The sequence below is a fragment of the Parambassis ranga genome, chromosome 20 (genome assembly GCF_900634625.1).
Source record: "Parambassis ranga chromosome 20, fParRan2.1, whole genome shotgun sequence".
Lineage (NCBI taxonomy): Eukaryota > Metazoa > Chordata > Actinopteri > Ambassidae > Parambassis > Parambassis ranga.
The window spans coordinates 15411140-15435144 of NC_041040.1; the positions used below are offsets into that span (position 1 = coordinate 15411140).

The 24005-nt window shown below is 39.1% G+C and overlaps 1 protein-coding gene across 1 annotated transcript in view; it reads right to left on the reverse strand.

Moving 5' to 3' along the window:
• Nucleotides 1-23596, reverse strand: part of cdh7a (cadherin 7a) — a 98158-nt gene extending 74562 nt beyond the window's left edge. Inside the window, exon 1 of the mRNA XM_028432840.1 lies at nucleotides 23360-23596. Coding sequence (XP_028288641.1) covers nucleotides 23360-23596 — 237 coding nt within the window. The remainder of the gene's footprint in view (nucleotides 1-23359) is intronic.
• Between the last annotated feature and the right edge of the window lie 409 nt (nucleotides 23597-24005).

Consider the following 24005-nt stretch of genomic DNA (forward strand, 5'->3'; position numbering starts at 1 on the left):
GTTAAACAACTTTAGCTCTGCTCAAAACTACCAAACATTTAATAATTTTAAGGATTTTAACCCTTGTTTCACAGTGTTCTGGTGATGTATTAGAAAAATTGAAATTTGAATTCTAAAATGTGTCTAGAGAGAGTCTTTGTTACAAAAAATTGTGCCATATGCACCAACACAGATAGAATGGTGGCCAGGTAAAGAGGCAAAAATTACCCTAATGGACAAAAATGTCCATAATGACACCTGAGGGTTAAACTCACCTAAATAAACCAGTGTAGCAAACATAATGCCCTTTGTGGTTAATGTCAGTAGTCCAATATAATAAAAAATATAACTATAATATTTTTCTACAACCAAAAGCTTCAACAATCACATTAATTTTCTATTTGAAAGGCAGAAAACATATAAAAGAGTATTTTTACTCCCTCTGAGTCAAAGTGAGATGATTCACGATCATAATGGTGCTTTGTATGTGTTCTGCTTTCAGGATTTCTTAGGGCTAAACTTTTACATTACAAATGTTGGCTGGGTAGAGTTTTTCTGCATTTTTTGTCCCTCAGTGGAAAACTTTTTTAATCAAACACATATTGAGAAAAAAAAATGATGAAAAATTACACACAAAAGGAGTTGAGCTGTCAAAGCACAGCACAGCACCGCAGTGACTTCCACTACACACTGCTCTCCCGTACAATTATTACAATATGTCAAGGATGTAAGGTGAAACCTCCAACACGTCTTCCCACAAAAAAACAGCTTTGTGTTGTCTCCTCTGAAAATGTTAAAAATGTTCTGGAACTTTAGAAAGCGCTACCTCTGCCAACAAAGATGGCGGGCCCTTCCAAAGTGGCTGCTTTCCATCTGTCTTCCCCCATTGGCTGTAAAATGAAAAAAAAAGCCCTGGGAGTTCGTTAAGAGGCTACAACTACAGGTCTGCTTTTACAGATATCATTAAAACAACTAGAGAAAAATACCACTTGTTATGGTTTTTTTTAAGCCATTAAAAGTGGTGTGGGGTTGTCGAGATCACACCTGAGGTCGCACAGCACACACGGGAGTTACCAGAGTCACATTAATTAAATTGTGGAGGGCTAACTGTCTGGCAAGGGGTTTTGGGACGCCACTCCAAAGCAGCTGATAATCACAATTCCTCCTCTGTGTGTGGGGAAGATTCTTCCACTTAATTCATATTTAGACAAAGCCTGACAGCAGCATGGAAACGCTGCGTTATCAGTCTGGCAGTCGACACTTTCAGTTCAGATTGAAAGATCTGTATGGATTACCGTGAAGGTTGATATTCACACTCCCCAAAGGATAAATCCAACGCTTCCTCCAGCATCATTTACAGGTCAGCTTTAAAGGAATCATCAATAAAATGACCAAGAAATGTTAACAGCCACAAAGACCTAACAATGAAAAGATGGAAAAGCTGACTGTTCTTACACATCAGCATGTAAGCCTCATAATTAGAATAAGTGGCAACCATTAGGGCTAAGAAAAAAACAATATTTACTGTAAAGCTGCCAACATAATGACACCTATGGGTGATGTCATGGATGCTCTATCCATAGTTAGATACAGTGTCATATTATAGAATGAGTCCAGAGTGAGTGGCAGCCTACAAGGCTGGAGTCTAAACCTGCAGTTCCTAACCTGACCACTTGAGGGTGACTCAAAAAGTAAGTCAGTAAACATGTAAACATGTTTACAGCCTGGTGCAGAAAACACTTTGATTAGTTGTTCGGGTTTTAGTAACTGTAGAGTTGTTTCTACAACTCTCATAGTCTTTGCTGCCTGTTTATGTAGCTCAAAGCAGACCTGTGTCAAAGCATAGCTCCATTTTCAGGCTTGTGAAGATGGATGCAGCAAATGACTCTCTGATATATTTGTCTATTCATTTCCATTCATTTCCATCAGTCAACAAATATCTGGCAGGTTAGGCATTAGCAAATAATGTGTGAAAGATGAAATAGTTTGTACGTCCACAATAATTCATGTCTCCAGGTAAAATATATACACAAAAATGTTTCATGAAAAAAATATATATGTAATTGCATACATTTCCCACCAGCGCAACTTCTTCTTAAATGATTGTGACAGTGTTTTCATTCATATATTTTCTGTATGCTTGGGCAAAGATAATTGCTGATGTTTGTTTACCCTTGTTTTCCACATGCACTCAGGCTCTCCGCAGGTTTGGATGGCTTTTGACACACATTATTTTGATTAAAAACTCATTCAGTGAAGAGCACTCATCGCTCCGAGGTGACCGCCTGATGACAGTGACATCAATAATCTCTTCTCTGGGGCTCGTCACCTACAATACATAGCTGAAGATGACCGACAAGGACAATGAACAATCCAAATATTGGAGATGTGGATCAGGAGGACGATAACCACCTTATTATTGGCCATAAATCACACTATTCCAGGAAACAGGGGAGGACTGCTATTACTTAATCATTTAAGACCTTAGCAGACAAAGTGTTTCTTCTGGGCATTCTGGCCTGTAAGGATTTGGAACATGTACATGTGTGTTTTTCTGTCTCCTCAACTCATTTCCTGTCAGCATAAAGGAAAAAAAAAAAAAAAAAAACGAAATCAACAATGTTTTTTTTCTTTTAGACTCTAATCTGTGTGCAGTTGCCAGATTTAATTGAAAGGGTAAAATAAATTTATGTAACACTTCTCAAAGCATCACAAAAGACCTCTCATACTTTTGGAAGTAACAGAGAAACGTTCAGAGCAGCACTGTACCAAAATAGCACAGCAGGAAACAATAACCAACTCATCGCCTTTATGCGTGACCTCATGCAACCCACTAAAACATCACAAATTTAAAGAATCGGGAAGCAGATATAAATATACTTTTCATGTAGTCATGGAGTCATCTGCCTCCTCTAATATCTATATATTGTACAACAGCCAGAACATTTGCAGCCACTATAGGTTCTTCTAAAGCCAACAAAGCCTAAAGTGCAGTTCCTCTAATAACCACTTGAGGGTAACTTCATAACTATCCATAGACTTTTTTTGTGGCAGGTGGGTGCCCAATTCTTTTAGGTTAGGTTGGAGTTAGGGGTGGAGTTAGGCCCTGCCAACCCACAGAAAGAAAACTCATTCATGACATCCTGGAAGGTTCTATTACAGTGGTTGGCTGTCTTGGAAATAAGGATGGTAGTCATCTGCATCCTCACCATTAGATGTCACTAAATTCTACAAGCTCAACCCTTTTTCTTTAATATAGTTTAATAAGAAAACAGCTGTAGCTACCATATTTTAATACTGAAGTGTTGTTTATTTAACTGCTGTGGGGTTGAAAGGGTTAAGCCATGTCTGTTTTTATATATAACTTAACCCTAACCCTATCTGATCGCTCTTTTTAGCAGTAAATATTTAATTTCTTATGATTATTAAAATACCATATACTACCATGCATTTTCTTTTAGAACTAATACTGAAAAGGATGTCTGAGATCACAGGTACACATCAAAAACCGGAGCAGGAGAAAACAGCACGATCCAATCTTCCTATTTCAACTCCTCTAAATTAATGTTTTGGCAAAACTGAGGTGGAAAAATGTACCGAAAAAGTTGATCCACAGAATCTGAATAAAAAGATTTCATCTGTCAGGAGCTGCTCCCAGCAGGAGTGAAGCGGGTCCTCATCAGCAACGGGCCTGTACAGGGAGGGGGGCTTACCATTCAGACGAGCGGGACATGAAGTGAAAGGGCAGGCCTCCTCACTGGTGGGAATAAATACTGCCGTCACCAGTGGGAAAAGCTCCATTTGTTTAATGTGCCATTTCCGAAGTGGAACCCTTGTAATCCTACAGACATGGTAACCTCAGCGTGTATACCACCCCTCTGGAATTTGATCAGAGCTAAAACTGTTTACCAATGTTTGGAGCCTGACATTTATTGAAAGTGGCCTTTAGTAAAAGTCATAGCTAACGCGTGAAGAGGATTTCTGATGAGCATGTGAAGTTTCTTCGTCGTCTGGGCCAATAAGACAGCCGGTGCGTTCATGGAGCTGTATATCAGTCACATCAGCTGAGAAACAGACGCCCTCTGAGGACTCTGTTGCCAAACGCTTATATCCATATTTACATGTGCAAATCAGCAGCGCAGCAAATGTAGGAGCGACTGACGGTGCTATTTAAGGCTTGAGACAATTTGAGGAAATTGTCAATTACAAATGCTTGAGGGAGATTTATGTGCGGCAGCATTTAGCTAATGGTCTAACGCTGCATTCATGTCCTGTCGGGAGTCGTCGTAATTATAAGATTTCAATTTCTAAATAGCTTTTATACTCACATGTATATCGGACATGGATTTTTATTACTAGTAGTACTAATAAGAGAAATGACTAAAAACTGTCATGGAAGCAAAATTCCAGCTTCTGTTTAAATAAGTTACAACAATAAATTGAAGTTGCCACTGCACTGCACACTTTTCTGTGTAAATGTGCCATTATGTGGTGTTTTGTTTACACCACGTTTGGGAATCTAACCATCAAGAACAGCTGATTTCATCTGCAGCTTGTGGCCGCGTCGCTGCCTAAAGTACCCCAGACAGCACCAGAGCGAGCTCGACATCTCTGCTGCGTATGCCACCGTCTGCTGAGAAGACCCCGAGGCCAACAGATGAGGAGTCAGCGAGAGTTTGGGCATCATGGGAGAGTCATGACTCCTCATGGTCTGTGATTCTAAATCAAACCAGAGCAGCATGGCTTGGCAGAATGTACATATTTTTAATCTCATCATTTTAAAACAGGATGGAATGTTACTTCTAAAAGTTACTAGAAGCAAAGACACAAGACAACTAACTATTTCCTTTGCATGTTAATCTGAAGATAGGACAATTACAACTCATTCTCATCCTATTGTTATTAACAGACTATATGAAAGTCTGAGTTGTGTTATTGGAAATTCAGACAGGTTCAAAATAAAATATGTGAAGCAAGCCTTACACATCCACACCAATTCAGCCCCTCTTACTCTGTTAGTCTTTTCCAAAACCTAAACTCGGAGCAGTTGTCACCAGTAGTAGCAGTTTTAACCAAGCGGCCACTTGCAGAGCTAAAAAATAAATAAATCCAATGCTGTCAGAAACTGCAGTTCTGTGGCCTCTGTGGGCTGGTTCAAAACATCACTAAAAATCCCCCCAAAACACCTTTACAACCTGCTGAGTCATCAATCAATTTAATAAGCCTTAACATTTTGCATAATTATGAACAAGACTGATTTAAGTGACAGACAAGTGCTTCCTGCTTCCCAGTTATGCTTCCCTTCTGTGCCTGAATTTGGATTAACCAGGAGTTAAGAGAGGCAAACGCAGTCGCTGCCATCATGGCGACCCTTGGTGCCCCAGAACAGTTCTTTAGAAACCTTCAGGTGATGTTGCCGAATGATAAGCCATACGTTCTACAGTACACAAGACAAAACACAAGACCCACCCTATTTGGAGATTATGCAGTGAGTGAGGTAGAGCTCAGAGTTCTCTCTCTTTATCATTCTGTTCAGTAAAACATCAGAAACTGAACTAAATAAATAAAAAACAACATTTAATTAGTAGAGCATTTCATGGGATTTCTGCTTAAACCATTGTGATTATTTTTAGTCATAACAAACTTGAGCTGAGTGCTACAGTTAGTGCAATCAGGTTGAGATAAGTACAATGAATTTTAGGAATTACAACTTAACCAATCTATCAAAACACTAGAAAGGGCACTTTTCTAAGCACTAAACGCCAAGTAAGTGAATTAAGCAGGTTTTGCTTTAATAAATCAGTTGAAAAGTGTCTTTTTTGTGACTATTAAATCATCCTGAGAGTCATTTTACAACTTAATCTGGCTGAAATGCAGTGTCCTCCACATCTGCACAATGCAGGGACAGATTCACACCTGATTTTTACACTAATGCATGTTTTTCCATTATACAAGTAAAACAAAGGCTTGCACATTTTTAATGCTCAGTGCAGGCAGGCTGTTAGAGTCTGATCTGCAAGAACACATCATTACAAACGGAATGATCGCATGACGTCATAGTTTACTACACAGACATTAAGGGCAAGACAGCAGAATTAGGCATACGGAGGCTGACAAACTGCAGATTGGGGGTGCTGGTACTTGGCAGGGACAGCTGATAGAGTCATTGTCTGCAGCAGATATACATGGAAAAAAAACTTTATTATCCTAAAAAAAAAAACAACCAAAAGCTAACAGATGTAGTTTTTTGTTATAATAATAATAATAATATATACATGAAACATTCTCTGTCTAAGAGCAGAGCATCTGCTGGTGTTACTGGTGTTCAAATAGACTTTTCATTTGTGTTTCACTTAATACTTACTTTACTTCACTTAATTTAAAAAATGATATTCACTTAAGATGTATGATCTCTTCAGTGGTTTTAATTTTAGTTCTTCTTGGTGTCTTGATCTTCATATTCTTTTAAATTACATCCACTACTAAAGGTGGCATTTCTGCATTAAGTCCTGTCAGTATTAATATCCACTGAGATTGTGACAGTCGATGATTAAATTCACAAACTTTTAACCTAATGTGCTAATTTCGGAGGTGAATTTACATATAATAAAATCAGCCTGTCTCAGATTCAAAGGAACAGAGAGATTTTAATTTTACACTGCACGTCTCATTTACACACATGCTTAACGTCATGTAAATGATATGCTTTATATGGCGCACTTTAAATGATGGGACGCCATGTAAAGTAGGAGCGATCATCTACAGGAAATAAAACAGACACAAATGATCCCACAATGCATTTAGGCAGCTGCATTACAGTCCACGGCTAATTATCATGAAAGCCCACAGCTCGCTGTCAGCATGGCCCTGCACCCGTCAATACTATATTATACATATGACGGCAGTCTCCTAAATAACTGTTTGACACGTGCACTACATCATGCTGCACTTGCTTCTCTCTGTGCGTTATGTGTAAAAAACACTGTGAACAGGTGAGACTTGTTCACACATTCAGTGTCGACAGTGTATCAGATAACAGTCAATACAGATCATGTCACATTTGTTTGCTCATTTTAAGGAATCACAGATTTCCTGCAGCAAAATAGTGTCAGGATTATAGAAAAAAAGGTGCCATCAACCTGATAACCTTATTAAACTGTAACACATAACTGATAAGACTTTGTCACAACATAACATCCATCCATCCACGTCCGAACATTAGGTTCAACCCAGTCTCATGAAAATGTGTGATAAGGTGCAAAACATATTTGTTTCACAACAAAGGTTCTAAAATTGTAAAAAGTTACTTTTATTACTTACTTACTTTTTTTTATTTTTTTGTATTAGAAACAGCAGGTGCACATGCTGACACACACACAAACACTCAGGTGTGAGGGTTGGAGGAGTTTGTGTTCATTTTCTTGTTGTCAGCTGCAGCTGTGTTACATTCCTCCAAACATAAATCCTTGATATTTGACATCAGAATCCGGTGGCCACAGCTGTTAGGTTAATGTTAGAGGGCCTGTGTGTAGACATAAGTTGCACCTAGTGGTGAAGATGCACACTGCAATTATCTGAGTATCCCTAACCTACACCTCTATTTCCAATCATATAGGAAACCATCTGCAAAGTAGACTTTAGATTTCCTGGAGAGCTCAGTGTGGCGGCGCACGACCCCACCTCACCTAATCAGAAAATGGGATCCACCTCTGTAACCTGGCCTGCAACAAAAAATGATTCTGGTGTCAACTGTGCAGGGGGTGATTTTTTTTTTTTTATAACTTTTTTAGAAATCGTGCTTAACATGAAAAATTATGTTAATGATTAATAAAGTAATTTTTAATAAAAATATCTGTACATTATTGCTTTCAAATCCCTGCAGCTCTCAGCTTTAGCAGGGAAAAACTCCTGCTGCTGTCAAGTGAAGCACTTTTCAGCTGAGAGTCAAATATATATGTATGTACTCAGTCTATTTCAAATCTATGACACATCTCACTGCTTTTGACTTGAAAGTCAAACTGTGCTCCTATACTGTATCACATACAGTGCCAATTTTTCATGTCAGATTGCCACGAGGGAGATGTCGCCGTGCCTGATCGGGTTACTGCTGCAGTCTGCCTGCTATATGTTTTAAACATAAAGAGATTCAGACACACTGTGGTCCTGCATCCATACTGTGGTGTATAACCTTAGCTGTAATGACAGTCCCTTCACAATCTTGCCAGATGAATGACTTGTATAATTGTGTGTATTGATTTAATGTCAGTTTGTGCTTTAATAGTTATGTTTAAAAGCAAAGATACATCTAGCAACCTATTTGTCAACACGTGTAAGTAATACTGTTTTTATAATTATAATGTAATATTTTATTTTAAACTTAAATTACAGTGAGTATAATCAAAACCATGTGCAATGTGGTACTACTCATGTTAAAAGCTGTGATTCAATTATTCAAACTGGAAGAAAAGCTTTTTATTTTTCTCCTGTATAATCACTGGAGTTTTTTCATGAAACTTTAATTAAATGAACATTTTAATTACAATAAGAGCCTGTTAAATAGGTGTTACCACAATGTGTAAAAATCTTCTGATGGATTACAGTAAGGACACAAAACACAGTCTGACCTAGTCTCCATTCAACACTGTGATTCCCTGTTCATGCTCCTGAATGGACTCTACAAGGCAACCTTCATGCTTTAGTTTTGGTAACTTTAAGCCTGAAATGAGCAAATGTAGAACCAAGTGCTGCCTGACAACAGAGGTTCTAGCTGTAAACATACATCTGACTCAACACAATGTAAACAAAGTTGCTTTGTAGAGACGGAAGTGTGTTTCCCCAGGGCTGTTTATTTGGCTCAATGTATGTCAGAAATGGATGGTTAGGCCATATCATTAAAGGGAAAATGTGTAATTGTATTCATTTGTTCCACTTTTTCCACCCAGCATGGTCAGATATGTGACCAATGGGCTTTTACCTAGAAACCAGGAGTGGAAAACACAACACAAATTCAGCATTTACAGTAGGAATACTCATTCTTTGAAGGCAGCGCTTAAGATCGATACAACACTCAACAATGAGACGTTCAAGGACTACTCTCCGGTTACATCTTCACCTTGTAGATGTTTTCTATTCACCTTTCTTCCATGGTGCTGCAGCTACATAACATAACCAACAAACATGTCCCTCGCCCACTACTAGCACTGTAGTCTATAACTTGAATCCCGCCCCCTGTGACTCAAGCTTTCCTTTAGTTCTTAGGGGAGGGGAAAAAGCCCACCTGGATTATAACATGTAACTGAAGCTCTGTGCTGTGGAGACAGAAAAGAAAACACGAGGATAACGGTGTTTCTTTTACACTACCAACTGTGCTGCTACGATCCAAAAGGGATTACAAACAACTCAAACAAGCAGTCCTACTTCAGACAATAAAATACCTTATTAAACCCCAACATGAGAGGGCCTTTGGGAAGGAAGACTTTTGATGTGCACACAATCCCTCCAGTAGTGAATATATTTAGTCTTGCACCAAGAAAAAAAGAGCAAATCACTCTACTGACTCCATTCTTCATTCTGAGGGATATCAGGAGCCAAATTCAATAACAACCTCAGATCATAGCCCAATCCATCTCTGAATCATCCCATAGTCTTTGCATAGCCTCAGCCCCTCGGCATAATTTAACACTGTCAGGCTATGAACTCATCTCCGCCATAGAAAATGAATGGGCTGAGTTCCAAGAACATGATATCTTCACAGAAATCCTTCAAACTTCTCTGAAGCCTCTGAATTTAACAAAACTTTGAGCTGTGCATGTCAAAATAGTGTCTGCTGGCAAGAAGGAAAAAAAAAAATCACAGAAATGTGGTTTTAAAAGAGGAGAAATAATTTGTCTTACACCTTTAGTTTACACTGTTTGTAGGTCAGAGCCAACTGCCAGCCTGAGGTCTTCATGACTTTGAGAAACATTTTATACAGGTTAGCTGTAAAAGTAATTATTCACATTTGCAGAATAAGGAGGAATGAAGGAAAAGAGAAAGTGAAAAAAGGAAGAATAGACCCTTTAGATGAAAATTTATATATATAATAGCATGTTTAAATTCCACTCATGGAAATTGCCCTTGGTTTATAAGGGCACAAAAAACAGAAAAAAATAACAAAAAACTCAAAGATAAATTACAACTGAACATTATCTGCACCGGCCAAGATCCACTTATCCCCGTTGTTCCCGAAATTGAATGAATGCTTTGGGGTAAGAGAATGAAAAGAAGCAGAATTGATTCAGCCACCAGCGCTTTTCAATACAGTTATTGCTGTTATGGTTCCATGAATTAGCCCTGAGCCCCCAACGTCTGATCCTAACTGCATCAAATTTTCAAAATAAGTCATGTGGAGTCAGTAATGAGGTGGGCTCGTTGTGTTCACTGAAGCAATTATGCTTTTACTGCCACGCCTGCACCTTAGATGAGGAGAGAGAGCGGCAAAGGTCACTTCATCATTCTGATTATTTACTACATAATTTGGTCATTAAGCTGAGGCTTTGAATGAAATACCTCTGAACAAAGTGATACAGCTTAGTTTCCTCAGCTTCCCTTTCATGGTCAGATGAAATGGCTCTAATTGCAGTACTCATTTGGGTCATTATTTTTTTGTACACTGAAATACCTCAACAAAAAACAAGTTGGACTGCTATCATTTTTTTCATACGTTCACAGTTCCCAGAGGATGAATCCTCATGAATTTGGTATCGCTTATCTGTCAAAGTATTTGCTTATTCAGTGAAATACCTAGTATCTTTATCATGGCATGGCACTAATTTCAATTCATATATTCATGATTCAAAAAGGATACATCTTACTGAGTCTGGTAGCACTAATAGCATGTCAAATTATTTGCATACCCAGAAAAAAATATCTGCATCATTACAATAGATCACCACTAATTGTGGTTTTCCAAAGTCGTGGTTCCCAGAGGATGACTATTAATGACTTTGGTAAGCACACATGCTCTCACATGTAGTTCTAACAGCAAGTTAAATTGTTTGCTTTTCCAGAAATTCTATCAATATCTTTACAATGGATAAGCATTAATTAATTGTTCTCAGAAGATGAACCTTAATGACATTTTTCAAGCTCTTCACCAATTACAGGTTACAAAGGTCAAAGGTTTTATCCTTCTAATTATATTAACACCTACAAAATGGATTAGCACTACTGTTGCCTCATGTTGTATGTTGCATTCATGGTTCCCAGAGAATGAGTTCTAGTTAATTTTGGGGGACATGTGTCAACAAATGTCAGATGATTGCAATTAAATTTACTGCAGATCATCTTGTTCCCCTTGGGATGAATTTTAAACACCACAACAAATATGGTTGTAACCTTGAAAAGCATTCACTGCAGTAGCTTAAGTTTAATGCATATTAGCAATGCCTAAATGCTAAGATAAACTGAAGAATACTGGAAATGTCACATTTGTGAAACATGAAATGTTAGCATTGTCGCTGAAGGCAAGTCATGAGTCTGAGTACAGCTTGACAGACATTACAGCTGAACTCCATTTACAGACTACAACATACAGTTGTAGCTGGAACAGTGTGCCCATTTCCATTATGTTTGCCAGACATTTACAGCTGGATGTGATCTGACAACATAGCAGATAGCACCTGGCTAAAGTTTAATTTTCAATTAATGATGTAACATATGCCAATTTAAAAAAAAAAAAAAAGATGCAACCAAACCGACCTGGGAGATCCTTCATCATGCAGCAAGATACTGAGCCAAAACACACTCCAAGAACAACAACGGAGTTCGTCAGTGGCAGGAAATGGAAGGTTTTAGACTGGTCATTGTCAATGTCCATACATAAACCTTATAGAGCATGTGTTCCACCTGCTAAAGTGGTGAAAAAAAGTGGTAGGTCAACTGAAAGAGGCTGGAGTGAAAGACTGGAAATCACAAAATAAGAATGCAAAAGTTTGTCTTGTTTCATATTCCCCCAAATGTTTTCAGTCTATAGCATAAATAAAGGAATTGGCCTCACTGTCCCACTACTTTAGGAGGGGACTGCATATTCATTGTTTCTAATTAATATGTAGATAGTATAATTGGATGCTATGGAAGCGGGGGTGAGGGTTGTGTGGTCAAAGAACTGCAGGGATAAGTCCTGCATTGTTTCAGCTTTTTCAGTCTAATACCATACAATATTTGTATTTAACATATTCATTGTTTGAACAGTTTGTTATCGTGTATCATGTTTCTTTTGCTACTATGTGGGTCTGCTCAAAAACAGTAATACTATGACTAAAGTGTGGTTTACTGCTGTGTAAAATATTAAAACAAACCTACAATGCTTTGTGCCTGCACATTACCAAATGATGTGCTACACTTTGTAAACCTTTCACAGACTTCCTTTGGGGCAACTTCATGTTCCAAATTGATATTCACACAGAACCATCTGGGAAGATGTTCTTATGAGTCAGATCACATTTCACAACCATAGTCCATAGTCACACGTTATATAAAAACACTGTCTTTGCTGGAACAACTTGATGACACCCCAATGTGTGTGCTGGTATTTTATGAGAGGAATAAGGACAAGTGGCAACTTCTGGGGCTGAGAAATGAAGCCCACATGGAAGGGTCAAAAACGGCAGTTTACCACCTGGACCTGTGTTAACCAGTAACGAGCAATACGGCCACATTAGCTCCACTCACACACCGCCTCTTTGCCTCTATTCGGACTAACCTGGAATTAGGCTCGCTCCCCTTCCTGACCTTCTGCCTGCTCAATCTGGTTGGTGCGATTTTAAGACTGAATCAACTGCACCTGTTGTGGTGTAGCTGGAACGTGGTGCAAACACATCCAGAGGGACTCAGGGGTTAGCCAGGTTGAGCCTGGTGACGTCACAGTCACACCATTCATCTATAGTTGTATACACTCTATTGATGGGGACTGAAGAAGGAGACACCAAAGTGCTTTATCCTGAAGAAAAATACTCCTCCTTGGGTGCTACCAAATTATAGCAATACAGAACAAATAACAGGACTTCAGAGGACTGTCTGGAGATAACCGTCAATAGTAGAGGCAAATTTCTGTCTGTATAAATCATTTATGGGAAGAATTGACTCAAAAACTAGTGATACCAGAATTGCTGCTTGCCTCAACTAATGTTACTGTTCAGATACACCAGGTGTAAGTAGTGCATTCATTTTCTATTTAAGAGAAATACATGCAGAAGAGAGTAAATAATTTACCAAAAATAACATCCAATCTGCTCAGCTTAAAAAAAATCTGTTTTGCAGTATCACATGATCAATAGTGCAGCCCCATTAATAAAAGCCTGAATTCAAAAGCTGAAATTTTTGCCATTCTGTGATTCAATTAGTGACTGTGTGCAATTAAACAACGGCTTAATGACTTCAACATCGTGATTCAAACACATAAAGAAAGACCACATAATTAATAGACTTCCCTCAATGACATCCACTGTTTCTTCTTTATCTGTGACCATTCAAACCAGAAAAAAACAAAGTACGCATTATCTTTGTGTTCTCCTGCTGCCGAGCGCATTTTTTACACAATAAACCGCTGACAGTATCTTGGGCTGCAACCAACATGGTCTGCAAATGATAAAATACACCTCCAAGAGCAAAGGTACAGAGGCTCCATTGTGAATCACCAACATTAGAGCGATGACTGGCTCATACAATACCCTAATTGCCTCGTGTTACTATGCACAGATTCTTCTCCACGGAGCAATGAGCCGTGTCACACGGCATTGCTATTCAAGTCACAAAACTAGCCGAACAAGTTTTTTTTTTTTTTTTTTCTAAATTGCAAAATGTGACCGCGTTGTTAAGAAAAACCCGCAAAGTGTGACATGACTTTCTGTGAAGCGTTTGAAGCAGCTAGCAGATTTTGTTAACTACGCCCTGTGTGATATATATAAATGAACAGCACTGATATGGAAATAAGCACGCCACAGTTGTCAGTTACTTTAAACACAGCTCAAAGTGAGGTTTGTGTGTTTGTCATGCTTTCAGGGTGGATGCCAAGAAAGAGAGCTGTAGCAGAAAGGCTATACTAAGAGCTTTTCCAGTACATGTAGGTCATTTCTGCTCCCTGTGGAAATATAGCCTGTTTTAGGATTAGGGGCTATGATTCATTATGACTGAATTTAATTACAGCGAGAGGTGGCCAATGCATCCCCGGTTTTAGCATATTAGGGTCCCTTCATCCATTGGATGGTAAATGTCTAGAGGAGCAGAGTGGGGGTTGGGGTGGATGAAAACTGAGTGTGTGTGTGTGTGTGTGTGTGAGGAGATAGAAAGCTTCAAGTTACTTTAGCAGAGCTGCAATTTCAACATGCATACACACATAAAAGCAGATTACTGCGGGTAATCAGGTTAAGGTGAGACAGTCAGATAACTCGCTTATGCATTCCCTTCAACCCTCTCCAAAAATCAGCCTGACGTCAAGACACTTTCTACCACTGATACACAAACAGCAATCTCCACTCAGCTTATTATAGGAAATGCTGTGCGGCTCTTGCTGTCAATATTCTCGACATTGATCTGAACATGTTCAGTGTTTCTATCCATCGTGTCTTATTCTATAGACTTATATGTAATTATTGTGTGGATCTGATCAGCGACTGTTACCTGCCGACAGCACAGTGGGCTCAGCAGCTTCTCTTTCATCATGTCTGCAGAATAAAGCTGAGTGTCCCCTCTCTCCATCTGCCTTTTGTGATCACACACCTTTGTGAAGCAGGTTTCTCCCTTATGCCAGCCACCAAAATAGGCAAACATAGACGATGATGAAACCCTCTCAGGGATTTCTCTCTGTGTTATGATGAATTAGTGATGAAACAATTATAAAATTAAAATGTCTGACAATATATATATATATATATATATATATATATATATATATATATATATATATATATATTATCTTTTAAAGGATGTTTTAGTTTGATTATATGAAATTATCACTAAAAAAATGTATATAGACAATGGGATGAATCCTACTGTCATGGCATGTCAACATTTTCACTTATCACAACAAATATATCTAAATATTTAAGTACATGTAGCACTACAGTCAAAGTTTGGTAAAAATACTTGTAAATCGTTATGAAATGTACTTTTTTAAATTTAAATGAGTCTAGAATGAGTCATGATCATGATTTTGTAATCCCCCTCTGGTTATGTAGGACCTTCAGCTTTTTACCTATCGAGTTTTTTTAATTATAATAATGAGTCTCTGAGGAATGAGCTGATATTTTGCTGGAAACCTTTGATAAAAATGTGTCAAATCTCAACATCTGTGATTAGGGTAATCTCAAAAGGTAGTTCAGATATTCATGTTCTCCAAAGGGTGAATCATCATGTAGGTCCAAATTGTATTTTTTGGTCCTAAAACTTCATAGAAGATACACTTTTATAAGTCTGACATAAACCTAGTCACTTCTCAGTTCTTGGTAAAAGGTCTGAAAAAGCATGCCAATGTTAGCCTAGCTAGCATCTGTCTGATGTTATCGAAAGCTTGTTCTTAGTAAAGTTGGTCAAATTTAAAGTCATACTACACATACTCACATGAACAGTTGCAATGCACACAACAATATAATTGGCTTTCTCCTTCAGAATCTTGGCTGTGTTAACTGCATTATTTTTTCCTCTCTTAACCTGTAAGAGGAAACCTGTTTTCTCACTCAGACGGGTTTTTCTGAAATTAGACTGCCTCTGAAAGTGCGGAACAATCGGATTACTGTAGGGCCTCAGTGTTTGTTAGAATCAAATTCAATGAAAGAGTTTTGATAGACTTCAAACTTGAGTCCCATCAGCAGCAGAAGGTAATGAATCAACCTCCAAACACACACTTGAGCAACAATGAGCAACTCTCCGAAGGTTTCTGGAGTAAAAGGAGGAACCCAATATCCCTTGAATCTCACACTCTCAGGAAACATTGGTATTACCTCATGTCTAATGGTGGACCAGGCTGTATGAAAACCAATTCCAGACGCACTTTTATTTCATACAGATATTCCTGCGAAATGCAATCAGTCAATCCCTGGTAAAACGAGCAGCCTTTTATAAGGAGGAGGATGGTGGAGTAGCCTCCGACCAGCATCTCTCTGCTTCCCAAGTGGCTAAACACAGTACATAAAAGGTAAACGGTCTTCCCATTTATCTTTTAAAACTTCACCAAACCATCTACAAGGACCAAGTCACAGACATTTAACCATCCTCTTTGTAAAACATGAGGTACCTGTATGCAGTTGAGCCCGGCCCTGCTGCCTTTATTCACTGAATACTTGATACCCCCATTATACCAAATGCAACAGTCTCCAGGTCACCTGTTATCCTCTTTGTAGAGGGGGAAAAAAAAGAGAGATCTAAAACTTAACTTTTGTGTGTATTCACAGTCCGTCTACACTCTCAGCACAGGCTGAGGACCTCTCTTGAATTATTCAGGATCAAACCTGTTGGGGATGTTGAAATTTCAATACATCAGCACTTCAGGAAAAATTCAGACACGAAAGAAGATAGAGGCAGAAAACAAAATAAAATACAACTTCAAATCGTTTTTTCCCCCTGCCATTTACATACCTTAATATTTAATTTTAAAATATTTACATTATTACAAGCTACAACAAAGAGTTCTTCATGTCAAGCAGCACATCTAAACGGCAAAATGACGTACCTGTGTTTACACCCAGGAATCAACAGACCACCATAAATCTGGAGACCATCGCTGAGGGGTAACACAAGGGGAGGGTGAGGGAATCCGAGCTATGAATAATAACATAAGTTTGCCAAAAAAAAGAGACATTGTGGATCTCTTACTGCTGCTCTGCCTGTTTTCACAGGCTGTACTTCATTTTTAGCACCTTATCTGCAAGACGACATTTTCATTTGACAGATTTATCAAATTCAGTTGAATCAGGGGACGAGAAGAGCAAGCAGCTCTCAAAAAGCTGATGTTGAGACGGGCTGTTTGTAACATCTGAGTAAATACATATCTGCATCCTGTTAGATCCAGCCCTGATTTGATAGAAAAGCAATTTCCATTGATGTCACTCACGAATCAAAAGTCAAAATACACGGAGGACAGTAATCATTATTGATCGGCCGCAGCAAGAACCCTCACATCCCGCTTGTTAGCAATCATGCATCATGTTGTTTCTTCAAGAAATACTTCATATTTGTTTTGGACTGTTTTGGATTGCAACCCCAGGAGGATGTTAATCCCATAATAAGCAGTGCATTTCTACATGGAGACAGGCACTTTGGACCTCCTGTTTAATAGGATAGAAAGACCAGAAAGGGTGTGTACCTGTGCCTGTCCAAAATATGTCAAATTCATGAGGTTGAAAAAATGATTCTGCCAAATTTAAATCACCACATATCCTTCTATTTTATATTTAGTTTTAACATGTTTGCATTGTGATAAAATACCACACTATAAATGAACATTATGCCACACACTATGAACTAAGGACTAAATATTTATCACATACCATGAGAAAGTTTTAGCCTATCAACACCCATGAACTAAATGCTGGCATGTTTTTTATTCAGACGTCTGATATATTGATGCTACCTTAGTAAAAACAAAAACACAATACATGGTGTGCTTGTTTTGATGTGTACATTTTTAGGGAACAAAATACTGTAAAATAACTACTTGCTCTGTTTAACCTGCTCTGCCTTGACTTTGTCTCGACCTCCTTCTGGTCCTGAACTTCACTGAACTTGATCTAAAAATTGCCTCGCCGCTGTTGACTCAGGCCCTGGCCCTATATGTGCGTTAAGAGAGATATTCCAAGTGTAAACATTGTTCCTCCCCTGTCCTTTCCCCTACCCCGCTGATAACCACCCTCCTGTCTACTTTACGCTGCTCTTTTTATCCTCTTTGATTCCCTGGCTCAGATAAAGGCTTTCCCACCATCCCAGAAGCCCCCAGGATGCCTCATGAGCTCTCCGCTATGTGAGCTCCTGTCCCTGGGTACCGTGTGTATGATGTCCCCCTCCTCCTGTCAGCTTGAATCACCCTCCTCTCCTGCTCAACATGCTGCTCTCAGCACTCCCCGGCTGCACTGATGTGTTTGCGGCACCAGCACAGTGCGAGTAGATGCTATTGAGACTGACCTTTGCAGCGACGCCCAGCGCTGTATGATTCTAACCCATTTGACAGTAAACGTCGCATGGAATGCTAATGATGTAGCCTGCATGGTAGCATGTTCTGTGGGATTATCCCTGCTGCCTGGGATGCATATTATTTAATGATTACACTGAAATACTGTCATACACAACACCAGGGTCTCAGTACCAGGTCAAACGACTCATGATGGATGCTCATAAAGAGTGGCGATAAATATGATACAACCACTTGTTGCAAGGAGATACTAGCTTCCATCAGGACATTTTTTTGCACTTGGTTTTATTTGTACTGAAAGACATCCTTTTGTATGTGTAGCTGGAGAGCCCAGGCTTGTGCCGCCTGAAAGCACCCTGAATTATAAGGTGAAATAAGTCTATCCATTACCCGGATGGTTAGTCACACTGCCAATTTTGAAGACATCTCTATAAATAAGTGAGATTCAGCATAAGGGCTGTGTGTCTGTGTGTTCCTACCAGCCTCGATTTGAAGCAGTACTTCACTTTATCTGTGACCTTTCCCATTCACAATAAGTAAGCATTACAAACAGTTACTCAATAGATGTGAAATATTACAAAGTGTGAATCAAGGAGCGTTAATGAAATGTTTTAACGCTGTTTAAATTTGCTCCTAACTTTGCTTATTCGGAACCTTGGTTTATCCTGCATAAATCTATATAAATCTATATAAAATCGCAAGGTTTACAAGAGTTACTGAATAGAGGGAAAATACTCTAAAAAGTAAAGCTATCTAGTATCTCCTAACATCTCTGAAACCTATGTTTTTACAAAAGTGCTGCTGAACAGAAGGAAAATGTTATAAATTCCACCCTAACCCTAAGCAGTCAGCCTGGTATCACCGAAACATGTATGAAAAACACACCAATTTCCACCAAAGTCATGCAACATGTTGCATGTTGCTTTTATTTTATTTTATGCAAACTGTAGTATCCACTGATTTGCACTGACATGCAGAAGATAAAAGTTTCTATTTTAAAACGTGTTTAATGAATGTGTGTTTTTTTTAGACATACTATGACCTTTAGCTAACCCTGTTTTTTAACACCTTACCTTAAGCCGTACTACTAAGCCCATCTGCAAGTAAGTTCTTTTTTTTTACAGCAAGTGAAAAAAGAAGCTTACTACAAGCAAAGCCTAGCTATTAAAAAACAAAAGCGTTGACAGTGTTTAAGTCTTACATACAGCAATATACCACCACCGTATGCTGACTGTGTTGCTGCTTTTATCATCTCATGGTCGAGTCACATGTCAGGTGATGTCACCAGGGCTCAGAAACAGCGTGAATGTCCAATTACTTTATAATACAAATGTACTTTTAGAAGGCTCAGGTATCATATTTTTGTGCCATATTTTTGCATATTCAATATTTTATCATATCGACTTTTGGACCTCCCTATTTTTTAAACCCTGACTTCTGTCATCGTCAGCCGCGATGCAGATAAAATTGCAAATCTGCACATAAAACTGGAATTAAAAGTATTAAAGCCTTAAATATCCCAATGTGTAAAATGTGCTATAAAAGTGACTACTGATTACTGCATCCATAGCTTATTGAGCACATAAAACAAGTTTTAGTCCCACCAAAATACAAAAAGACTTTAAAAATGACATTATTGTATTGCATGAACATTACTTATCCAGCATGTGTTAAATGAAACGCTGCAGAAATGTTACAGTAGTATGCCGGCCTTCAAGAAATGACTGAGGAAAAAACTTCTAATGTGTAAATGAAGGCGAGACAAACAAAAATCAATTTAACATGCTACATAATTGGTCCTAACATCGCTTATTCAGCACATGCTACAAACACTTGCAAATATTTAGTCACAGGAATACCCTGCAGAGATCTCATCATGTTTACTAGCAAGTGTTTGTTAAGTGGGTGACTTGCTCCAGCGTTTGTTTAAATATGTGCGTCACCGCTTTGTGGCAGAGGCTGTGCGTGTGTGTGTGCCTGTGTGGTTTGAGGTTGTTTAATGTATGTTTCCACTGGCTTGATGTGACTGCAGCTGATTCCAGGCCAGTACACTTACCCGAGGCTGAGTGCCAAGGCATAATGAGACATTTGGTTGTGAAATTCAGAATCTGACAGAATGCATTAAAGCCAAGCAGACTGCAGATGCAAAGGGAGCAGCCAGACCAAAGTGATGACTTCCTATTTCCTACTGACTATATCATATTTCCCTTTTGCTTCCAGCAAAACAAATGACCGAAAATTGTGCAGCGGCCGTGCCATTGTTTGGACACAGGTTCCTATTGTTTGTCGTATTAGATACATCTGACAAAAGCAATTACGGGTCATGTTACTCTGCAAATGCTGCAAATTTTAGAGTGTGAGGTTCAGCTTTTTTTTATGTGAGGTATTCATTGGTCATCGCCCTGACATGGCAGGACCTTCCGTGTCTCTCACGAGGTCAGGGTGTCCCGCCTAGACTCTTTACAGCGGCAGCTTGCCCTTGTGATATCAAACAAACACACACACACACCATATGACAACTATGATCTAAGGGAACAAATAATGTGACAGCTTCTCAAACTCCCAGGCAGCCTGCTCTGCCCGCAGGGAGCGAAGTATTTCTGAAAGGGTTAGATTGAGCTCGGGCACGGGGTTAGATGTAAAGATGTTTGATTTTTTTTTTCAACATGTCTGCTTCTGTGTGTGTTTTCTTTGCCCTGCGATGCTTGAATGAAAAGACAAACACAATAAAAGATCAATCAATACATGTATAAAAAAAATAAAAGGAAGGCCACTTAGAAAGCGGGTTTGCAAATGAGTTTGTGTATATTGCATGTGGATAAGCAGATCTCTACACATCTATGAATAAGTAATCAGTCCGTTCCCGTCCTTTGGGATTTACTAACAAGAAAAGCAATCAGACACGAGCGTGCATAAAAGAAAAGAGGCACTCCAAATTCCTGACTGTGTTACCGGCCTCGCTTTTTTAACTTTCAAATGGGCAATGCTGGACAAGGACAAAACACCTGAATCACACAACAGATGCTCACCAGCAAAAAAAAAAAAAAAGAAAGCACAGCAGAGAGACATCTGGAGATGCACACGCACATCACATAAGAAATGCTATTTTAGATCACTGGTGGACAAGAAATGACCTTTAGCTGAACTCCAGCCAGTGTCACACATACACACATTCTCATTTAGATGACTTCTTCCAGCATCCCTCTGGCAAGAAAACAGAGCTGAGAACAATAGGACAGTCAAATGTTTCCTAATTCCAGCTGGAGACGCTAATCCAGTTCAGAGACAGCAAGGAAATGGGCTTGTGAGAGCAGACCCGGCAAATACATGCAGATGAGAATGATTATCCTGCAGATGAGCAGAAAGATGAAAACTAATTTAATAATAAGACCAGAAAATTCTCCAAGATAACGGGGATCTGGAGACCAATCCAAGACCCATCTGGCTCACAGTGCACACATTGGAGCCATTCTCTAGCTGGAGCTGTCCATTCATCCTGTGCTGCTGAGACCCCTCACACTGCAGGAGTCTTTGAATCAACACAAACATCTTTAGACCTTAACTAGATTCATATCACAGCACAGTTTGTTTGCTGCTTTGTATAGCTTATAGCTACATGTGGTGCTTTTTTCCATTCTTCTTCTTTTCCATTATTGGACAAATGATGCCACCTTGCTTCTCTATCATAATTATTGTACCAGTAAACTGCTTATCACTATAAATAAAGTGTTTATATGAATTTAATTCACATAAATGCTTATTAAACACTGCAATTTATCAATGTACACTCATCAGTGTTGGGAAGATCATGCAACACTGCTGTGTATTTACATTATATAATAAGAGATACTGTTTAAACTGGTGGCACTCAACATACAGTTACGGTCCTTTAATTATGATATTATTGTTATGAATCTGCTTTATGAGTTTTAAGGTCAAATTGTTACCTAGCAGACTTCAGATCTGCCTGTTACTATTGTAGCTAACTTGTTAAACAAGTCCATTCTTTCTTCTTATTATTGTTATTTTTGTCTGTCAACATATGTCTTACTAAATATCCGAAACTTTTAAATAAAAGCTTGAGAACTTTTTGCACCACAACCTAACTTCCAGACTCTGAGCATCATTGCAGGTCCTTGTCACCTATCATGCTGTAAGTAAACGGAGAAGATCAGGTTTTATTTTGAAAGGATTAATTCAACCCTTGGTGGTCAAGCTGCTGCCTATAGTTAGCTTCCTCTGTAGCTGAATGGCTTGCCGGCTACACAGCAGCCTGTTAGCATAGTAGTTAGCCTACTGAGCTGACATTCCTGTTGCCATTTTTAAACAATAAAAATGCTCAGTGGAACATTTAAATCACATATTTTTACATCTTATTTACTGTTAACAAAATAAAAGAAAACTTTTAATATTAATTCTTTTTTGTCAGACAAAACAATGTGAGGCGACTCCTGGATTCACTATTATGCAAATTTAAAGACATTTACTCTGAGATCTGAAGAAAGAAAAAACAAATCCAAACAGTATTTCAGTAATAATACTGAAGTATCATTCAGTGTTTTGTGTATATACTTCTTCCACTGTGGAAAATAGGATCCATGTAACAGACTAGCGGTGTTGCCATTTCTCATAAAAGCATGATTAGTCACTTTGTCAGTGCACCCTTACGTTAACTACGCCATTTGTGCCTTGCTTTAAATGTCATAGGGAGGGTTTTATACTTATTTACCTGCCAAAATATGCATTACTTTGATCTATCAGCTTGTACCTTGGCAGAACACCTACTGTACAGACACATTTGAGTAATATATATATATAAATATATAAACACCTTTTCCTGGGACTGATTACAATGCAAATTACCTTGTCACATTGTACACCGACGTCTGGGCTAAAAGTGCGCTTTTGCACGAGAGCACACTTCAACCTGGCTGGAATAAAACGCAATAAAACACCTTCCCACACTGTCTGCGCTTTGGCTTTTCATTTGTTTCATTTATATAGGACAATGGGAATATGTACCACTCTGTGAGGCTTTGCTGTGTCCCAGATTCTGCAGGTTGTTACGGTAAGAGGTTATTGATATGTGTATGTGCTGTACAGGTGCAGTAAACCTGCAGAAAATAGGGTATGACTTTAATCATAGTGGGATTCAGGCACATTTGATTCTTTGGTCTGGATGTAGCAACACTGACCCATTAACAGTTACAGATCACTTACCTTGCCAACATAGAGCGGTTCATTTCCTGTGTACTCCTCCAATACGAAGAACTGGTTCCATACCCAGCTGCGTCTGTGCCTGTGCAGGACCTCCCAGGGGTCTGGATCAGAGTGCGGGGACTTCTCCAGATCCCCAGAGCTGGGACTCAGCCCCCAGCAGCCTCTCTCCCTCAAGGGAAACAGCAGCGCCAGGACAGCCAGAGCTCTGCATGCGCCTGAGCCACACCACCCCATCATTTGGGCCCTTCTCCAAACAGTGCAGAGGCCAGAAAAGGAGCAAAAAATTACAAAAAGAAAGGGGGGGTAAAAACACACAGAAAAGCTGAAATGTCAAAACCCTCAGGGTTTTATCCACACAGTCCTGACCCCGTGCTTCAACAGAAAGCAGGCGCAGTCAGACGCTGGCTTGAAAAAAAAGTCAAGCTCTGCATTTTGCCGTGTTGCTCTTCTTTTTTTCCTGATTGGAGACTAAAAGTGGGGTAATTCCCTCCACTTTGGAGCCAGAGAGTTGACATTAAAGCTGGCTAACAGGGTCACTGTCGACCGGGGAGGCTTCAGCGCTGGGCCTTTATAATTGGCACCTATCAGAACAGAGAGAGAGAGAGAGCAGGAGGGGGAAAAAGACAAAGAGACAAAGACACAGAGG